Source organism: Salmo salar, chromosome ssa14 (assembly GCF_905237065.1).
Source record: "Salmo salar chromosome ssa14, Ssal_v3.1, whole genome shotgun sequence".
Classification (NCBI taxonomy): Eukaryota; Metazoa; Chordata; class Actinopteri; order Salmoniformes; family Salmonidae; genus Salmo; species Salmo salar.
Window position 1 is genome coordinate 91,735,808 of NC_059455.1, and position 22,137 is coordinate 91,757,944.

The following is a 22,137-nucleotide window of genomic DNA, read 5'->3' on the forward strand; positions in this document are numbered from 1 at the left end:
ACCCCAGACCTCACAACCATAAAAGGCAATGGGTTCTATGACTGATTCAAGGATTTTTAGCCAGATCCTAATTGGTATGTCGAATTTTATGTTCCTTTTGATGGCATAGAAGGCACTTCTTGCCTTGTCTCTCAGATCATTCACATCTTTGTGGAAGTTACCTGTGGTGCTGATGTTTAGGCCGAGGTATGTATAGTTGTTTGTGTGCTCTAGGACGACGGTGTCTAGATGGAATTTGTGTTTGTTGTCCTGGCAACTGGACCTTTTTTGGAACACTGTTATTTTGGTCTTACTGATATTCATTGTCAGGGCCCAGGTCTGTCAGGGCCCAGGTCTGTCAGGGCCCAGGTCTGTCAGGGCCCAGGTCTGTCAGGGCCCAGGTCTGTCAGGGCCCAGGTCTGTCAGGGCCCAGGTCTGTCAGGGCCCAGGTCTGTGCAGAAGATGTAGGTGCTTCTGTAGGCCCTCCTTGGTTGGCTACAGAAGCACCAGCTCGTCAGCAAACAGTAGACATTTGACTTCAGATTCTAGTAGGGTGAGGCCAGGTGCTGCAGACTGTTCTACCGTCGCCAATTCATTGATATATATGTTCAAGAGGGTGGTGCTCAAGCTGCATCCCATGTCTCACCCCACGGCCCTGTGGATTTTTAATGTTTTTTTGCCAATTTTAACTACTCACTTGTTGTTTGCGTACATGGATTTTATAATGGCGTATGTTTCTTCTCCCAACACCCCTTTCCATCGATTTGTAAAGCAGGCCCTCATAAGGTAATTTGGTAAAACACCAATTTGACATTTGCTCAGTACATTGTTTTCGTTGAAGAAATGTACAAGTTTGTTGTTAATGATAATGCAGAGGATTTACCCAAGGTTGCTGTTGACACACATCCCACGGTAGTTATTGGGGTCAAATTTGTCTCCACTTTTGTGGATTGGGGTGATCAGTCCTTGGTTCCAAATAATCTCTCCCTCTCTCTCCCTCTCTCTCTATCTCTCTCTCGCTCTCTTTCTCTGTCTCTTAATCTGCAGTATGTGTGGGAGAGGTTGCTTCCTGGTTTTAAACATAAGAACTTCCGCAGCAGAGAGGGGGTTTGTCTGGTTCTCTGCGCCACGCTCAACACGTGAGTACTTCCTCTTTCACCATCAATCACTTCCATAGGTCACAGGTCATACGGAGAGTGAGACTGCTGCTTACATGGAACATGTTTTGAGGGACCGGGACAGACGCACCATAGAGTTCTATAGAGGACTCTGGTGCCCAAAAGCCAGTTTTTTTTTTTTACTTTCACATTTTTAACGTTGTCAACCGGTTGTGACTTCCTATGGGTTAAGGAAGGATCACGTAATTCCTTCCAGGTCATCTGGTGTGATCAGCCAATGTAATTATAGCTGTGAGCAATGATGTCATAACTCCAGGTGGCAGTAAATCACCGTCCTTGGCTTTGTACCTGTTCAAACAACACACTCCAGGTGGCAGTGTGTAAGTCGCTCTGGATAAGAGCGTCTGCTAAATGACGTAAATGTTCACCCTTTCACTTAGTTCACCAACTCATAGACCTAATAAACTCAGCAAAAAAAGACACGTCCTCTTTAGAGGTCGACCGATTTTATTGGAGGACCAAAAAAAGACACGTCCTCTTTAGAGGTCGACCGATTTTATTGGAGGACCAAAAAAAGACACGTCCTCTTTAGAGGTCGACCGATTTTATTGGAGGACCAAAAAAAGCCGATGTTGATTTGTTTTTATTTTTTAAATATATATTTTTAATAATAATATTTTTAATAATGACAATTACAACAATACTGAATGAACACTTATTTTAACTTAATATAATGCATCAATAAAATCTGTTTAATCTCTAATAAATAATGAAACATGTCCAATTTGGTTTAAATAATGCAAAAACAAAGTGTTGGAGAAGAAAGTAAAAGTGCAATATGTGCCATGTGGCATATGGGGCGGCAGGTAGCCTAGTGGTTAGAGTGTTGGACTAGTAACCCGGAAGGTTACAAGATCAAATCCCCGAGCTGTCAAGGTAAAAATCTGTCGTTCTGCCCCTGAACAAGGCAGTTAACCCACTGTTCCTAGGCCGTCATTGTAAATAAGAATTTCCGAATGTAACAGGCTGTTACTACAATTTTCAAGTGTAAAATCAATAAAACAAGTATTTTTAAATATTAGGAAAATGTGTCTGTACATTTCAGCTGTTTCAAAAGTATTGCTCTGCTATTACCATGTATACTGTAGGAGTATCAGCTCAACGAGACAATTCTGTTGCCAATGCCCTGCTGCAAGGGGGGCGAGTGTCGTAAGCTACCAGTCGAGACGTAGCAAGTACCCAAGTTTACATCTGAGCGATATGTGTAGCCGACGGTATTTTTACAAAAAGTTTAAGTATAAAGAGGCTCGAGGTGCTCTAAAGCAGGGATGGGAAACTCCAGTCCACAGGGGTCTGAGTGGTGTCATCTTTTCCCCATCACTGGCAAACACAGCCGACTATTAACCTCACTGCACCCTGGCAAACACAGCCGACTTTATTAACCTCACTGCACCCTGGCAGACACAGCCGACTTTATTAACCTCACTGCACCCTGGCAAACACAGCCGACTTTATTCAACTCACTGCACCCTGGCAAACACAGCCGACTTGATTAACCTCACTGCACCCTGGCAAACACAGCCGACTTTATTAACCTCACTGCACCCTGGCAAACACAGCCGACTTTATTAACCTCACTGCACCCTGGCAGACACAGCCGACTTTATTAACCTCACTGCACCCTGGCAAACACAGCCGACTTTATTAACCTCACTGCACCCTGGCAAACACAGCCGACTTTATTAACCTCACTGCACCCTGGCAAACACAGCCGACTTTATTAACCTCACTGCACCCTGGCAAACACAGCCGACTTTATTAACCTCACTGCACCCTGGCAAACACAGCCGACTTTATTAACCTCACTGCACCCTGGCAAACACAGCCGACTATTAACCTCACTGCACCCTGGCAAACACAGCCGACTATTAACCTCACTGCACCCTGGCAAACACAGCCGACTTTATTAACCTCACTGCACCCTGGCAAACACAGCCGACTTTATTAACCTCACTGCACCCTGGCAAACACAGCCGACTTTATTAAACTCACTGCACCCTGGCAAACACAGCCGACTTTATTAACCTCACTGCACCCTGGCAAACACAGCCGACTTTATTAACCTCACTGCACCCTGGCAAACACAGCCGACTATTAACCTCACTGCACCCTGGCAAACACAGCCGACTTTATTAACCTCACTGCACCCTGGCAAACACAGCCGACTTTATTAACCTCACTGCACCCTGGCAAACACAGCCGACTTATTAACCTCACTGCACCCTGGCAAACACAGCCGACTTTATTAACCTCACTGCACCCTGGCAGACACAGCCGACTTTATTAACCTCACTGCACCCTGGCAGACACAGCCGACTTTATTAACCTCACTGCACCCTGGCAAACACAGCCGACTTTATTAACCTCACTGCACCCTGGCAAACACAGCCGACTTTATTAACCTCACTGCACCCTGGCAAACACAGCCGACTTTATTCAACTCACTGCACCCTGGCAAACACAGCCGACTTTATTAAACTCACTGCACCCTGGCAAACACAGCCGACTTTATTAACCTCACTGCACCCTGGCAAACACAGCCGACTTTATTAACCTCACTGCACCCTGGCAAACACAGCCGACTTTATTAACCTCACTGCACCCTGGCAGACACAGCCGACTTTATTAACCACACTGCACCCTGGCAAACACAGCCGACTTTATTAACCTCACTGCACCCTGGCAAACACAGCCGACTTTATTAACCTCACTGCACCCTGGCAGACACAGCCGACTTTATTAACCTCACTGCACCCTGGCAAACACAGCCGACTTTATTAACCTCACTGCACCCTGGCAGACACAGCCGACTTTATTAACCTCACTGCACCCTGGCAAACACAGCCGACTTTATTAACCTCACTGCACCCTGGCAAACACAGCCGACTTTATTAACCTCACTGCACCCTGGCAGACACAGCCGACTTTATTAACCTCACTGCACCCTGGCAGACACAGCCGACTTTATTAACCTCACTGCACCCTGGCAAACACAGCCGACTTTATTAACCTCACTGCACCCTGGCAAACACAGCCGACTTTATTAACCTCACTGCATTGTAAACTGTAGATCATGATGAGTCGGGGCAGAAGTGTGACACTAAATCAGCTGTGTCTTCAGGGGACTGGAGTTGCCCATCCCTGCTATAAAGCTGGAATCGCCTCACTGATTGTTGCATCATCTTGCTAATAGCAGCACTGTTGTGCTAAGCTGCTACATGCTATGCAGCAAAAGGCTAAAGGTGTCTCTATGGTCTGCTGGTGAATGTTGCAGAATGGTGGGTTACCCTGCTAAACTTATACCATCTCCCTCCCCCTCTCTCTCCTTCTCTCCCTCCTTCCCTCCCCCTCTCTCTCTCCTTCTCTCTCTCCTTCCCTCTCCCTCTCTCCCTCCTTCCCTCTCCCTCCTTCCCTCTCCCTCCTTCCCTCTCTCTCCTTCCCTCTCTCCCTCCTTCCCTCTCTCCCTCCTTCCCTCTCCCTCCTTCCCTCTCCCTCCTTCCCTCTCTCTCCTTCCCTCTCCCTCCTTCCCCCTCTCTCTCCCCCTCTCTCTCCCCCTCTCTCTCCCCCTCTCTCCCCCTCTCTCTCCTTCCCTCTCTCTCCTTCCCCCTCTCTCCCCCTCTCTCTCCTTCCCTCTCTCTCCTTCCCTCTCTCTCCTTCCCTCTCTCTCCTTCCCTCTCTCTCCTTCCCTCTCTCTCCTTCCCCCTCTCTCTCCTTCCCTCTCTCTCTCCTTCCCTCTCTCTCTCCTTCCCTCTCTCTCCTTCCCTCTCTCTCCCCCTCTCTCCTTCCCTCTCTCAGGTATGGTGCTCAGCCGTTGCGTCTCAGTAAGATCGTTCCCCACCTCTGCACTCTAACTGGAGACCAGAACCCACAGGTGAGAGTCTGAATCCCTTTTTGTCCCCCGGACTCTGTCCCTGTCCCTGCCTGTATTAAAAACATCCAAAGCAGGGGTCTTCAACCCTGTTCCTGGAGAGAGACCCTCCTGTAGGTTTTAACTCCAACCCTGTTCCTGGAGAGAGACCCTCCTGTAGGTTTTAACTCCAACCCTGTTCCTGGAGAGATACCCTCCTGTAGGTTTAAACTCCAACCCTGTTCCTGGAGAGATACCCTCCTGTAGGTTTTAACTCCAACCCTGTTCCTGGAGAGATACCCTCCTGTAGGTTTAAACTCCAACCCTGTTCCTGGAGAGATACCCTGCTGTAGGTTTAAACTCCAACCCTGTTCCTGGAGAGATACCCTCCTGTAGGTTTTAACTCCAACCTCAGTTGTAACTAACCTGATTCAGCTTATCAACCAGCTAATTACTAGAATCAGGTACGCTACATTAGGGTTGTAGTGAACCTACAGGATGGTAGCTCTCCAGGAACAGGTTTAATGTAACATGGAGAGAAAACCCTGTAACATAGAACTGATATAAGTCTGAGTTCCATTAAACACATTGTGGAGCACATAGAAGTTCTAGTCATTGCGTTTCTATGGTGAAGTATTCAACAATACAGAAATTCCAGTGTGCTGGAGTTACTCATTCTAATCCTTTACCCTGTTATTAGACAGTCAATGGGAGACTGTTACATAGCTGGGTGAGAGAGAACCCTGGTTTCACCACTGAAACACGTTAAATAGCTGGGTGAGAGAACCCTGGTTTCACCACGAAACATGTTAAATAGCTGGGTGAGAGAACCCTGGTTTCACCACTGAAACATGTTAAATAGCTGGGTGAGAGAACCCTGGTTTCACCACTGAAACACGTTAAATAGCTGGGTGAGAGAACCCTGGTTTCACCACTGAAACATGTTAAATAGCTGGGTGAGAGAACCCTGGTTTCACCACTGAAACATGTTAAATAGCTGGGTGAGAGAACCCTGGTTTCACCACAAACACGTTAAATAGCTGGGTGAGGGAGAACCCTGGTTTCACCACTGAAACATGTTAAATAGCTGGGTGAGAACCCTGGTTTCACCACTGAAACACGTTAAATAGCTGGGTGAGAGAACCCTGGTTTCACCACTGAAACATGTTAAATAGCTGGGTGAGAGAACCCTGGTTTCACCACTGAAACATGTTAAATAGCTGGGTGAGAGAGAACCCTGGTTTCACCACTGAAACATGTTAAATAGCTGGGTGAGAGAACCCTGGTTTCACCACTGAAACACGTTAAATAGCTGGGTGAGAGAACCCTGGTTTCACCACTGAAACACGTTAAATAGCTGGGTGAGAGAGAACCCTGGTTTCACCACTGAAACATGTTAAATAGCTGGGTGAGAGAGAACCCTGGTTTCACCACTGAAACATGTTAAATAGCTGGGTGAGAGAACCCTGGTTTCACCACTGAAACACGTTAAATAGCTGGGTGAGAGAGAACCCTGGTTTCACCACAAACATGTTAAATAGCTGGGTGAGAGAGAACCCTGGTTTCACCACGAAACACGTTAAATAGCTGGGTGAGAGAACCCTGGTTTCACCACTGAAACACGTTAAATAGCTGGGTGAGAGAGAACCCTGGTTTCACCACAAACACGTTAAATAGCTGGGTGAGAGAGAACCCTGGTTTCACCACAAACACGTTAAATAGCTGGGTGAGAACCCTGGTTTCACCACTGAAACATGTTAAATAGCTGGGTGAGGGAGAACCCTGGTTTCACCACTGAAACATGTTAAATAGCTGGGTGAGGGAGAACCCTGGTTTCACCACTGAAACACGTTAAATAGCTGGGTGAGAGAACCCTGGTTTCACCACTGAAACACGTTAAATAGCTGGGTGAGAGAGAACCCTGGTTTCACCACTGAAACATGTTAAATAGCTGGGTGAGAGAGAACCCTGGTTTCACCACTGAAACATGTTAAATAGCTGGGTGAGAGAGAACCCTGGTTTCACCACTGAAACATGTTAAATAGCTGGGTGAGAACCCGGGTTTCACCACTGAAACACGTTAAATAGCTGGGTGAGAACCCGGGTTTCACCACTGAAACATGTTAAATAGCTGGGTGAGAACCCGGGTTTCACCACTGAAACACGTTAAATAGCTGGGTGAGAGAGAACCCTGAGAACCCCACAACACTAACCTAAATGACAGAGTGAAAATGAAGCCTGTACAGACTACAAAATATTCCAAAACATGCATCCTGTTTGCAACAAGGCACTAAAGTGAAACTGCAAAAAATGTGACAAAGAAATGATCTTTATATTGAACGCAAAGGGTTTTGTTTGGTGCAAATCCAATACAACACGTCACGGAGTACCACTCTTCATATTGTCAAGCATGGTGGTGGCTGCATCATGTTATGGGTATGCTTGTCGTCAGCAACCACTTGGGAGTTTAAGATAAAAAGAAAAGCTATAATCACAGGCAAAATCCTAGAGGAAAACCTGGTTCAGTTTGCTTTCCAACAGACACTGGGAGACAAATTCACCGTTCGGTAGGACAATAACCCCAAACGCAACGCTAAATATACACTGGAGTTGCTTACTAAGACGACTTTCAATGTTCCTGAGTGGCCGAGTCACAGTTTTGACTTAAATCAGCTTGAAAATCTATGTCAAGACTTGAAAATCGCTGTCTAGCAATGATCGACAACCAACTTGACAGAGAAGAATTTTCACATATTTTTAAATGTGAAAATATTGTACCATCCAGGTGTGCAAAGTTCTTAGACTTACCCAGAATGACTCACAGCTGTAATCGCTGCCTAAGGAGATTCTAACATGTATAGGGGTATGAATACTTGTGTAAATGACAATGCTGTATTTTATTTTCAATACATTAGCAAAAGTATCTTAGAACATGTTTTCACTGTTTTTGTCATTATAGGGTTTTGTGGGTAGATGGGTGAGGGAAAGAAACATCTATTTCATTCAGGCTGTAACACAACAACATGTGGACTAAGTCAAGGGGTGTGAATACTTTCAGAAGGCACTGTAAATCACACAGAGTACATACACCTCAGAAATCACACACACACACACACACACACACACACACACACACACACACACACACACACACACACAAGGGCAGGGTAACGCCTTACTCTCGCTAGGCCGGTCAGAGTTATCTGATGCCACTCACCCTGTGTGCCTGTAGTTTGTTTTATGATGGTCGTGTTTACAGTCAAGGATCATTATAATCATACTAAACCATGTTTAATGCTTATCCCCCTGTTTAAGAGATCTGCTAAATCACTTAACTGTAATAATATGAATGACATAATCTATATTTTCATTAGTTATGTAGATACGGGATAACCTATATTATGGGATGTTGTGTATTGCTGTGTGCAGGTCCGTGAGGCTGCCACAGCATCGCTGGTGGATGTATATCGCCACATAGGAGAGAGAGTCAGAGCCGACCTGGGAAAGAGTGGCCTGCCTGCCGCACGGTGAGTGTGTGTGTGTGGTTGTGTTTGGTTGTGTGTGTGTGTGTGTTTGTGCCATGTATTGGCATCACGCCATTATTGTTGACACTTTTTTGTGGAGAAACATGTTGAGAATACTGGTCTGTGTAAAATAATGATAAAATGAGCTGTTCTGTCTGGCTAGTCTGCGAGTTCTGTTGCTGTGTACTTTTTACTGGCCAATGACAAGTGTCAGTGGTTTGGACTGTGAATACTAAGTGTATGTTACATCCCGTGGTATCTCTGTCCCAGTCCACACCATGCTCCACTCTGCCCCTCACACAGTCACACACAGAGACGCTTTATACTGGACAATGAAGAGGAGGACAGAGGAAGAGGGGGAGGAGTGGGTCGTCTCTGAAGAGGTCCATTGAGTGACTTGCTCTGGTCACCGTGGTTACCGTAATAAGGAGTCTGTAGTGTTGTCATTCTGAGCACACACAGCCTCCTCTCTGCCGTCTCTCTCTCTTTCTGCCCTCTCTCTCTCTCTCTCTCTCCTGCCCTCTTTCTGCCCTCTCTCTCTCTTTCTGCCCTCTTTCTGCCCTCTCTCTCTCTCTTCTGCCCTCTTTCTGCCCTCTCTCTTTCTCTGCCCTGTCTCTGACTATACATTTCAATAAAATGTACTTTATTGGCATGATGTAACAATGTACATATTGCCAAAGCATTGTTTGTAGATTTACAACAATAACATCATTAATAATTACATTTGGGGAAATGGGGCTGAGGATTCTTCTAGAATAGTGGCCAATTTGTTGTTGTAAATATTGAAGAGTGCAGGGCTCAGACTGAAACCCTGGCGAAGGCCCCGTCCCTGGTTAAATAATTCTTTTCTTGCCAATTTTGATGCTGCACGTATTGCCAGTATACATTGATTTAATTATGTCATAGATTTTACTCCCTACACCACTTTCAATGACTTTGTAGAACAGTCCTGTATGCCAAATAGAATCAAATGCTTTTTAGAAGTCAATAAAGCAAATGTACATTTTGGTGTTATTTTGGTGGACATGTTTATCTATCAGGGTGTGTAAGGTGTAAATATGATTGGTTGTGCGATGTTTTGGTATAAATCCAATTAGGCTTTTATTCAAGACATTGTGCTTATTAAAGAAGTTTAGAACTCCTTACATTGATAATACTACAGAAAATCTTTCCCAGGTTACTGTTCACACAAATGCCTCTGTAATTGTTAGGGTCAAATTGGTCTCCGTTCTTAAAGATTGGGATTATGAGTCCTTGATTCCAGATGTCAGGGAAATAACCTACACTCAGGATCAAATTAAACAGTTTTAATATAGCCAATTGACATTTTGCACTAGTGAGTTTGAGCAGCTCATTTAGGATGCCATCAGGTCCGCATGCGTTTTTACATTTGAGAGCCTGAAGTTTCTTATAGAGCTCCTGGTCAGTAAGTAGTCCAATGGATGTTGATGGTCCTTTATAGCTTTTTCTAATCCATTCAACTTCTCTTGAATTTGGCGTTGTTCTGTGTTTGCATCAGCTTGAACGGTGTTGTAGAAATGGGTCGTCCATATATCACCATTTTGTATCGCTAATTCCACTTTTATTTATTTTTAGGTTTTTCCAGAAGTTGTTTGTGTTTATAGACTCCTCAATTAGTGTCAGCTGCTTGCTGGTGTACTGTGCTGTTTTGGTTCTGAGTGTACGTTTATAGAGTTTTAAAGTCTCATAGTAATGTAGGTGTAATTCACCATTATTTGGGTCTCAGTGCTTTTGGTTTGATGGTGTTCTAAATGTTTTCCTCATCATTTTACTGCATCAAACCAGTTGTGGTCTTTTTTTATTTCATTTGATCAATTTCAGTTGTGCTTTTTTGCTGTTTTCCTGAATATATATATATATATATATATATAATAACAGACAGACAGACAGACAAGTCGGCAGTTTACATACACTTAGGTTGGAGTCATTAAAACTCGTTTTTCAACCACTCCACAAATGTCTTGTTAACAAACTATAGTTTTGGCAAGTCGGTTAGGACATCTACTTTGTGCATGACACAAGTAATTTTTCCAACAATTGTTTACAGACAGATTATTTCACTTATAATTCACTGTATCACAATTCCAGTGGGTCAGAGGTTTACATACACTAAGTTGACTGTGCCTTTAAACAGCTTGGAAAATTCCAGGAAATTATGTTATGGCTTTAGAAGCTTCTGATAGGCTAATTGACATAATTTGAGTCAATTGGAGGTGTACCTGTGGATGTATTTCAAGACCTACCTTCAAACTCAGTGCCTCTTTGCTTGACATCATGGGAAAATCAAAAGAAATCAGCCAAGACCTCAGAAAAATAAATTGGTTCATCCTTGGGAGCAATTTCCAGACGCCTGAAGGTACCACGTTCATCTGTACAAACAATAGTACGCAAGTATAAACACCATGGGACCACGCAGCCGCCATACCACTCAGGAAGGAGACGTGTTCTGTCTCCTAGAGATGAACGTACTTTGGTGCGAAAACTGAAAATCAATCCCAGAACAACAGTAAAGGATCTTGTGAAGATGCTGGAGGAAACAGGTGCAAAAGTGTTCATATCCACAGCAGAACAGGACCTATATCGACATAACCTGAAAGGCCGCTCAACAAGGAAGAAGCCACTGCTCCAAAACCGCCATAAAAAAGCCAGACTACGGTTTGCAACTGCACATGGGGACAAAGATCGTACTTTTTGGAGAAATGTCCTCTGGTCTGATGAAACAAAAATAGAATTGTTTGGCCATAATGACCATCGTTATGTTTGGGGGAAAAAGGGGGATGCTTGCAAGCTGAAGAACACCGTCCCAACCGTAAAGCACGGAGGTGGCAGCATCATGTTGTGGGGTGCTTTGCTGCAGGAGGGACTGGTGCACTTCACAAAATAGATGGCATCATGAGGATGGAAAATTGTGTGGATATATTGAAGCAACATCTCAAGAATCTCAGGAAGTTAAAGCTTGGTCGCAAATGGGTCTTCCAAATGGACAATGACCCCAAGCATACTTCCAAAGTTGTGGCAAAATGGCTTAAGGACAACAAAGTCAAGGTATTGGAGTGGCCATCACAAAGCCCTGACCTCAATCCTATAGAAAATGTGTGGACAGAACTGAAAAAGTGTGTGCGAGCAAGGAGGCCTACAAACCTGACTCAGTTACACCAGCTCTGTCAGGAGGAATGGGACAAAATTCACCCAACTTATTGTGGGAAGCTTGTGGAAGGCTACCCGAAACGTTTGACCCAAGTTAAACAATTTAAAGGCAATGCTACCAAATACTAATTGAGTGTGTGTAAACTTCTGACCCACTGGGAATGTGATGAAAGAAATAAAAGCTGAAATAAATCATTCTCTCTACTATTATTCTGACATTTCACATTCTTAAAACAAAGTGGTGATCCTAACTGGGAATTGTTACTGGGATTAAATGTCAGGAATTGTGAAACTGAGTATAAATGTATTTGGCTGAGGTGTATGTAAACTTCTGACTTCAGCTGTAGCTTGTTTTTTACTGCTAGATCGATTCCTCCTTTACTGTGAGTGTTTGGATGTTTTGCTTACTGGTTGCTTTCTGGTTGTACAGATTACTGGGCTGTGAATGTGTGATTGTTTTCATGTCTGTTTTTTTGAAGAACAAGGTAATTAGGCTGTGATCAGACAGAGGTGTTAGTGGCTTGACAGTGAATGAGCTGAGAGAGAAAGGGTCATTGTCTGTAATCATACATTGACTGTGCTGTGGCCTAGAGGTGAGCAATAGTTCAATCTCCCCAAAGAGTCCCTGTAACCTACCATTGACAAAATACAGACCCAGGCTTCGACAGAGCCGTAACAGATCCTATCCTGTTTGGTTGATGGTGCTGTCGCTGTTGTTTCTATGGGGGAGATGAAGGCAGTTAGAAACAGTATGGCCTGTAATAAAGCTGTCCCCTCGTGTGCTCGTTAGATCAGGTAGTGTTCTTGTGCGCGCATTTGTGTCCCTACAGATGAGCACATTTCCCTGGACCTGGAAATGGCACGTCTCTTCCTCAAGGGTGGAAAATATCTCCTCTCAGTAATATGGGGATTCTGAGGGGGGATATATATTGAGCAAAGGAACTCATTTTTCTGTCAGTACAAGTTATTTTAATTTTTTTTCAGTTTTATACAAATGTGTTATTTACCAATTTTGAGGGCATAAATTAGAATTTGTGGTTCAGACTTGTACCAAATGATCCTCCAGACTCTCTCCCTCTATTGACAGAGGTATGTTTCTGTGACGGCACAATTTCCTCTCTGTAGCCTGTGGGACAGTGAGTGACAATGTCAGCCTTACAACATGTCTCCTGTAGAATGATGACGTCAACATCTAACCTCTTCAGTCTGAAGGCTGAGGAGTCTAGGCCCTGAATGTTCCACATGTTAACTGATAGTGATTTCATGTTGCAAGAAGAGAGAATAACACTGTATAAAAATGCAGTAACTATTAACTGCTAAGGTGTAAAGAGTGAGAGAAACAGGATATCAGCAAACATTTGTTCTGATATATGTGCGTGTTTAGTGCTGATGTATTGGAGGAGCTGTTTAATCTCACTCAATCCTACATAATACTCCTGTCCTCTAAGGACCTCCGCGTAGCTGCACTGGTCCTGCTGTTGGGCCATGTCTGGTCTGGTAGAGGTGGTGGTCTGGTGCGGGGTAGTAGGCTGGGTCCGGTCCAGTCTGGCTAAGCCGATGGAGGTGGTGATGCTCTGGTGGTGGGTGGGGTGCGCTGGGTCTGGTGGGGGCCTGGGGCTCCTTGGTGGTGCAGTGGTCTGGTAGGGGTCTCTGGGTGCTCCTCTGTCCAGTGTGGCATGGGGGGTGTTTGTCTACCAAGTGCCACGTCCTTTAGAGACTTGGCAAACATCCCTACTGTCTGCTTCCTCAGGTGGGAGTGGTCGTGCAGATGCTCTGGGGTGATTGTTGGGTGGTGAGCAACGTGCACGTTCGGGAGTAGGCCACACCCTCTGGTGATGAAAGTCTCCTCATGGTGGCCTTTACCTCCTCCAGAGCTGTGGTAAGGCTCTCTCCTCATGGTGACCTTTACCTCCTCCAGAGCTGTGGTAAGGCTCTCTCCTCATGGTGACCTTTACCTCCTCCAGAGCTGTGGTAAGGCTCTCTCCTCATGGTGACCTTTACCTCCTCCAGAGCTGTGGTAAGGCTCTCTCCTCATGGTGGCCCATTACCTCCTCCAGAGCTGTGGTAAGGCTCTCTCCTCATGGTGACCTTTACCTCCTCCAGAGCTGTGGTAAGGCTCTCTCCTCATGGTGACCTTTACCTCCTCCAGAGCTGTGGTAAGGCTCTCTCCTCATGGTGACCTTTACCTCCTCCAGAGCTGTGGTAAGGCTCTCTCCTCATGGTGACCTTTACCTCCTCCAGAGCTGTGGTAAGGCTCTCTCCTCATGGTGACCTTTACCTCCTCCAGAGCTGTGGTAAGGCTCTCTCCTCATGGTGACCTTTACCTCCTCCAGAGCTGTGGTAAGGCTCTCTCCTCATGGTGACCTTTACCTCCTCCAGAGCTGTGGTAAGGCTCTCTCCTCATGGTGACCTTTACCTCCTCCAGAGCTGTGGTAAGGCTCTCTCCTCATGGTGACCTTTACCTCCTCCAGAGCTGTGGTAAGGCTCTCTCCTCATGGTGACCTTTACCTCCTCCAGAGCTGTGGTAAGGCTCTCTCCTCATGGTGACCTTTACCTCTGCTAGCGCTGCCCCAGTGACCATGTTGCTATGGTTACCACCAGTAAACAGTTGGAGCTAGACAGTAAGCTAGCTGACATATTTGGCTAGCTAGCATGATTAAGATTGACAGAGTTTGAGTTAAAAGACTAATCCTTTCCTCCTGTGTTGATCTTCAGTTGTACAATTTGATTACCTATATATTTTTTGCTAATTTAATCTTGTTAATTTCACTCTTAAAACCTCTATGGGATCGGTCCCCCCCTGCGGGATGGTTGAGTTAAAGTAGGCTAATGTGACTAGCATGAGGTTGTGAGTAACAAAAAAAATCCCAGCACATAGAAATATCTGATATGGGCAGAAAGCTTACATTCTTGTTCTCTCTTTCTGCCTTTCTTTCTGTCTTCTCTTTCTGTCTTCTCTTTCTGTCTTCTCTTTCTGTCTTCTTTCTGTCTTCTCTTTCTGTCTTCTCTTTCTGTCTTCTCTTTCTGTCTGTCTTTCTGCCTTCTCTTTCTGTCTTCTCTTTCTGTCTTCTCTTTCTGCCTTCTCTCGCTCTCTCCGTCTGTCTTTCTGCCTTCTCTCGCTCTCTCCGTCTGTCTTTCTGCCTTCTCTCTGCTCTCTTTCTGTCTTCTCTTTCTGTCTTCTCTTTCTGCCTTCTCGCTCTTTCTGTCTTCTCTTTCTGCCTTCTCGCTCTCTCCGTCTGTCTTTCTGCCTTCTCTCGCTCGCTCTCCGTCTGTCTTTCTGCCTTCTCTCGCTCGCTCTCCGTCTGTCTTTCTGCCTTCTCTCGCTCGCTCTCCGTCTGTCTTTCTGCCTTCTCTCGCTCTCTCTCCGTCTGTCTTTCTGCCTTCTCTCGCTCTCTCTCCGTCTGTCTTTCTGCCTTCTCTCGCTCTCTCTCCGTCTGTCTTTCTGCCTTCTCTCGCTCTCTCTCCGTCTGTCTTTCTGCCTTCTCTCGCTCTCTCTCCGTCTGTCTTTCTGCCTTCTCTCGCTCTCTCTCCGTCTGTCTTTCTGCCTTCTCTCGCTCTCTCTCCGTCTGTCTTTCTGCCTTCTCTCGCTCTCTCTCCGTCTGTCTTTCTGCCTTCTCTCGCTCTCTCTCCGTCTGTCTTTCTGCCTTCTCTCGCTCTCTCTCCGTCTGTCTTTCTGCCTTCTCTCGCTCTCTCTCCGTCTGTCTTTCTGCCTTCTCTCGCTCTCTCTCCGTCTGTCTTTCTGCCTTCTCTCGCTCTCTCTCCGTCTGTCTTTCTGCCTTCTCTCGCTCTCTCTCCGTCTGTCTTTCTGCCTTCTCTCGCTCTCTCTCCGTCTGTCTTTCTGCCTTCTCTCGCTCTCTCTCCGTCTGTCTTTCTGCCTTCTCTCGCTCTCTCTCCGTCTGTCTTTCTGCCTTCTCTCGCTCTCTCTCCGTCTGTCTTTCTGCCTTCTCTCGCTCTCTCTCCGTCTGTCTTTCTGCCTTCTCTCGCTCTCTCTCCGTCTGTCTTTCTGCCTTCTCTCGCTCTCTCTCCGTCTGTCTTTCTGCCTTCTCTCGCTCTCTCTCCGTCTGTCTTTCTGCCTTCTCTCGCTCTCTCTCCGTCTGTCTTTCTGCCTTCTCTCGCTCTCTCTCCGTCTGTCTTTCTGCCTTCTCTCGCTCTCTCTCCGTCTGTCTTTCTGCCTTCTCTCGCTCTCTCTCCGTCTGTCTTTCTGCCTTCTCTCGCTCTCTCTCCGTCTGTCTTTCTGCCTTCTCTCGCTCTCTCTCCGTCTGTCTTTCTGCCTTCTCTCGCTCTCTCCGTCTGTCTTTCTGCCTTCTCTCGCTCTCTCTCCGTCTGTCTTTCTGCCTTCTCTCGCTCTCTCTCCGTCTGTCTTTCTGCCTTCTCTCGCTCTCTCTTTCTCCGTCTGTCTTTCTGCCTCTCTCTCTCTTTCTGTCTGTGAGAATGATTAACATGTTGCATGCTATGTGAATGCTGTGCAGAGAGGGTAAAAGAGAGGGACGATGGTGGAGATGAAGGGTGAGGGACGATGATGGTGGAGATGAAGGGTGAAGGACGATGATGGTGGAGATGAAGGGTGAGGGACGATGATGGTGGAGATGAAGGGTGAGGGACGATGATGGTGGAGATGAAGGGTGAGGGACGATGGTGGAGATGAAGGGTGAGGGACGATGGTGGAGATGAAGGGTGAAGGACGATGATGGTGGAGATGAAGGGTGAGGGACGATGGTGGAGATGAAGGGTGAGGGACGATGATGGTGGAGATGAAGGGTGAGGGACGATGATGGTGGAGATGAAGGGTGAGGGACGATGATGGTGGAGATGAAGGGTGAGGGACGATGATGGTGGAGATGAAGGGTGAGGGACGATGATGGTGGAGATGAAGGGTGAGGGACGATGATGGTGGAGATGAAGGGTGAGGGACGATGATGGTGGAGATGAAGGGTGAGGGACGATGATGGTGGAGATGAAGGGTGAGGGACGATGATGGTGGAGATGAAGGGTGAGGGACGATGATGGTGGAGATGAAGGGTGAGGGACGATGATGGTGGAGATGAAGGGTGAGGGACGATGATGGTGGAGATGAAGGGTGAGGGACGATGATGGTGGAGATGAAGGGTGAGGGACGATGATGGTGGAGATGAAGGGTGAGGGACGATGATGGTGGAGATGAAGGGTGAGGGACGATGATGGTGGAGATGAAGGGTGAGGGACGATGATGGTGGAGATGAAGGGTGAGGGACGATGGGGGTGGCCTGGTGGTTAGGACGAGAGGTCGCTGGTTCGGGTCCCCGAGTCGGCTGGGTGGGGGGGGTTCTGTCGATTTGCCCTTGAGCGGGGCGCTCAACCATGGTTGCTACTTCGGGTCACTCTGGATGGGTCTGCTAGATGACTGGAACGTAATGTAAATGTTGAGCAGCTTCACTGCAGGTGGATTGTATGTTGTATATATTATAAGGTCCCGTGTGGCTCAGTTGGTAGGTGGTGTTTGCAACGCCAGGGTTGTGGGTTCGATTCCCACGGGGGACCAGTACGGAGAAAAAATTGTATGAAATGTATGCATTCACTACTGTAAGTCGCTCTGGATAAGAGTGTCTGCTAAATGACTAAAATGTAAATAATGGTATATAAATATTTGAGAGAGTGGACGATTGGGGAAGGAAGGAGGAAAAGGAAGTGAGAGTAAAAGAGACAGATTGAGTCTTCACAGCTTCACTTTCAGAAACAGAAAATGGTTGTTATGTTAGTAAGCCTCACCATATGTGTTTTAGCCTTGAGGGAGGGAGGGAGGGAGGGAGGGAGGGAGGGAGGAGGAGGGGGAGGAAGGTAGGGGGGAGGAAGGGAGGTGGAGGGGGGGAGGAGAGGAAGAAAAGACATCTATGATAAATGTGACATTCTTAGGAAAAGAAAGGAGAGACGGGGAGTTTTTTTTGTACCTTTATTTAACTAAGCAAGGCAGTTAAGAACAAATTGTTATTTACAGTAACGGCCTACCAAAAGGCCTCCTGCGGGGACGAGGCCTGGGATTTAAAAAATACAATATAAATATAGGACAAAACACATCACAACGAGACAACACAACACTACATAAAGAGAGACCTAAAACAACATAGCAAAGCAGCAACACATGACAACACAGCATGGTAGCAACACAACATAACCACCACCTGGTAGCAACACAACATGGTAGCAACACAACATGGTAGCAACACAACATAACCACCACATGGTAGCAACACAACATGGTAGAAACACAACATAACCACCACATGGTAGCAACACAACATGGTAGCAACACAACAAACACCACATGGTAGCAACACCACATGGTAGCAACACAACATGGTAGCAACACAACATAACCACCACATGGTAGCAACACAACATGGTAGAAACACAACATAACCACCACATGGTAGCAACACAACATGGTAGCAACACAACATAACCACCACATGGTAGAAACACAACATGGTAGCAACACAACATGGTAGCAACACAACATAACCACCACATGGTAGCAACACAACATAACCACCACATGGTAGCAACACAACATAACAACAACATGGTAGCAACACAACATGGTAGAAACACAACATAACCACCACATGGTAGCAACACAACATGGTAGCAACACAACATGGTAGCAACACAACATAACCACCACATGGTAGCAACGCAACACAACATGGTAGCAACACAACATAACCACCACATGGTAGCAACACAACATGGTAGCAACACAACATGGTAGCAACACAACATAACCACCACATGGTAGCAACACAACATAACCACCACATGGTAGCAACACAACATGGTAGCAACACAACATAACCACCACATGGTAGCAACACCGCATAACCAACTACATGGTAGCAACACAACATGGTAGCAACACAACATAACCACCAAATGGTAGCAACATAACAACAACATGGTAGCAGCACAAAACATGGTACAAACATTATTGGGCACAGACAACAGCACAACGGGCAAGAAGGTAGTGACAACAATACATCATGCAAAGCAGCCACAACTGTCAGTAAGAGTGTCCATGATTGAGTCTTTGAATGAAGAGATGGAGATAAAACTGTCCAGTTTGAGTGTTTGTTGCAGCTCGTTCCAGTCGCTAGCTTCAGCGAACTGAAAAGAGGTGCCGCCCAGGGATGTGTGTGCTTTGGGGACCTTTAACAGAATGTGACTGGCAGAACGGGTGTTGTATGTGGAGGATGAGGGCTGCAGTAGATATCTCAGATAGGGGGGAGTGAGGCCTAAGAGGGTTTTATAAATAAGCATCAAACAGTGGGTCTTGTGACAGGTATAGAGATGACCAGTTTACAGAGGAGTGCAGTGATGTGTCCTATAAGGAGCATTGGTGGCAAATCTGATGGCCGACATTCTTTTGTACTTCCTGAATATTGAGAAGCGCCGTATCATTCCGTAGCCGTGAAGGCAGTGATGTCTCTTGGTTCCTTGATCTGGTCTATAGGCCATTTGTCAAAGTAACCTATTTTGCTTTGATAACCGAATATAATCTCAGTGACTGTTCAAACTGTAAACCAAACAACATGAATCCACCCAAAAAGGTATTTTGTTTAGAAGTAATAACTAGTGATTCCAGGCTATTGTGAAATGGTAGAACCTGCTGTAGCTAACTAGCTAGCCATGTGCTTTTTCTCCATAACCAAAACCTGGAGTTCTATTTTTAGCTAATATACAAGCAGCATATTAAACTGGGATAATGTTTTAGGTTGCTTTGTCAAGTAGAAGAATATTTGCCAAGGCATATTTAAAAAAAAAAAAAAAAAAAATCATGAATCTGATTATTTTACTTAGAGAAGTTGAAGCTAAAAAGGCTAGCTAGCTTGCTATGTTTTTAGTCAGGCTAGAGCCAGCTAGCTACTACCAGGGTTGCCAGGTCAAGCTAAAACTAGCCATTTGTTTTCCTTTAACAGCAGGAGAGGATTTGCCATATCTATACAATAAACAATTTTTTCCCTTAACGTTATCGAGCCAATTAAGAAGGAATATTATAGGAACTTGTAACAACGTTAAAAGCAAAATTCAGGTTTCCTCAAAATAATAATTATTGCAAGCTATGACATAATAAAGGAATTTCAATATGTAGCAAGAGAAAAGATAATTCACCTTTTTATTAAACTCGCCAGATCATTTTCCATCACTGGAGGTCGATTGAACTTGTTTGATTGCTATGATTTAAGCAATAAGGCACGAGGGGGTATGGTATATATCCAATATACCACGGCTAAGGGCTGTTATTATGCGCGACACAACACGGAGTGCCTGGATACAGCCGTTATCCGTAGTATATCGGCCATATACCACAAACCCCCGGGGTGCCTTATTGTTATTATAAACTGGTTACCAACGTAATTAGAGCAGTTTAAAAGAAGTCATGTTTTCTCACAGCACGTCATGCAAAACACACAGCCTGAGATTGAACCTTTTCCGTAGGGTGGTGCTTCGCCGTGTAATACGAGTTTGTCTTCTTCTGTTTCTTTCTTCCCCCGTTCCCTCCTCCCTCTCTTGCCCCCTCCCTCCCTCTGTCCCTCCCTCTGTCCCTCCCTCACTCCGTCTCTGTGAGCCACTGCACCATGTTGGATACAAAGAGCAGAGGACTCGTGTGACACTAGTATGGGAGCTACCGCTACGCTACGTAGCAACACGCCAACCCATTAATCATCCCACATGGAAATGCTACTGCTACACTTATTTGGATAACGGCTAGGCTACGCTATGCTATGCTAATTCAGAGCATAAATCAATATGGAAATGCTAATGTCGGCTAATTGTTGAGCGGTGTGGAAATGCTCTGCAGCTGAGGAGCCTGGCACTACGCTAATCATCAGAAATCAGGAGAGCTAAGCTGTCAGGGGTTTTGACTGCCAAGAGGACGGTGTGTGTGTGTGTGCGCACACACTCACGTGTGTTTTTGCTCTGGTCTTAATGTTTTTCATGTAAACCTTGACATTGAGGATGGTGTGTGTGTTGTTGCAAACAGGTGTACCGGTGTGTGTGCTACACTTATGCTGGTGTGTGTGTGTTCTTGTGCATGCAGATGTGTGTATTCTGACATTTCCCGTCTCTTGTCTACAGGTTACAGACGATATATGGGCGTTTTGATGAAGCTTTGAATTCTGGGAACATGGCGCTTAGCCCCAGTCACGGTGAGTCCCTCCCTCACCTCCTTTTCACCTTCGCTTTCTCTGATGTTTGTCCTTTTATGGCCCATATGGAGCAGGAGATGGGGTATGACTGATCGTGTGTGTCTGGGGGAGGTATTTCAGACAGTCCAATAGGATTACCTGTCTAATCTCTCAGGACTTTCCGGCTTCAGATATCTGGCGTCTGCTTGGACCAGATCCCTGCCTAGCAACACCAGAACTCCTGTTCTTATCTGGCAGTTGGGCTGTTGTCTGTAGTTTGGTTGTAGAGTTGTAGTTTTGTTTATAGGCAATTTCTAAGCTAGCTAGTTTGGTTTTTACATTGTAGTTTGGTTATAAAGATTTGCCGTTATAGTCTACAATCTGTCTACGGTTGTGGTCTACAATCTGTCTGCGGTTGGGGTCTACAATCTGTCTGCGGTTGTGGTCTACAATCTGTCTGCGGTTGGGGTCTACAATCTGTCTGCGGTTGTGGTCTACAATCTGTCTGCGGTTGGGGTCTACAATCTGTCTGCGGTTGGGGTCTACAATCTGTCTGCGGTTGGGGTCTACAATCTGTCTGCGGTTGGGGTCTACAATCTGTCTGCGGTTGGGGTCTACAATCTGTCTGCGGTTTTGTATTTTATTCGTTTTGTAATCTGTCTGTTCCTTAGTCAGTCTCTCTACACTGTCTGTTTATCCTGAGGGAGTTAGAGGCTGGGTGTGAGGGTATGGTTGCTATGATACCGTCTCCAGCGGCAGCGAGGGCTGATTGGGATTAACCCTGGGACGCCGAAGGGTTTCAGTTCAGATCCCTCCAGAGAGGGCAGTGAGCTTTGGGCCCCTGATCTACATACAGAGACACTGAAAGGTCAGACGTACCTCTCATTCTGGCCCATTCTGTGTATATGAAGAAACTCGAAGCTCCAACCTGAGGACACAGCACACATATTTAGCCAATCAGATCACAGAAAAGAAGGATGCAGCCAGAGTGAAACCAGAGAGAGAATCATTTCTCTACACACTGTTACTATGACGGTCACGAGGGGTGTGGTCTGTGTGATCTTTGGCTCTGGAGGGAAATCATGTAGGGGCAGCAGGTAGCCTGGTGGTTAGAGTGTAGGGGCGGCAGGTAGCCTGGTGGTTAGAGTGTAGGGGCGGCAGGTAGCCTGGTGGTTAGAGTGTAGGGACGGCAGGTAGCCTTGTGGTTAGAGTGTAGGGGCGGCAGGTAGCCTAGTGGTTAGAGTGTAGGGGCGGCAGGTAGACTAGTGGTTAGAGTGTAG

At 46.0% G+C, this 22,137-nt stretch overlaps 1 protein-coding gene across 41 annotated transcripts in view; it reads left to right on the forward strand.

Moving 5' to 3' along the window:
- Nucleotides 1-22,137, forward strand: part of LOC106592465 (CLIP-associating protein 2) — a 132,009-nt gene that overhangs the window by 26,266 nt on the left and 83,606 nt on the right. For 40 of the 41 annotated variants that reach the window (XM_045694965.1, XM_045694968.1, XM_045694964.1 and 37 more), the window contains exons 4-7: nucleotides 1,027-1,118; nucleotides 4,953-5,028; nucleotides 8,434-8,531; nucleotides 20,808-20,878. In XM_045694965.1, coding sequence (XP_045550921.1) covers nucleotides 1,027-1,118; nucleotides 4,953-5,028; nucleotides 8,434-8,531; nucleotides 20,808-20,878 — 337 coding nt within the window. Of the gene's footprint in view, nucleotides 1-1,026; nucleotides 1,119-4,952; nucleotides 5,029-8,433; nucleotides 8,532-20,298; nucleotides 20,608-20,807; nucleotides 20,879-22,137 lie in introns of those variants that run through there. The other variant, XM_045695006.1, reaches the window with a different exon arrangement.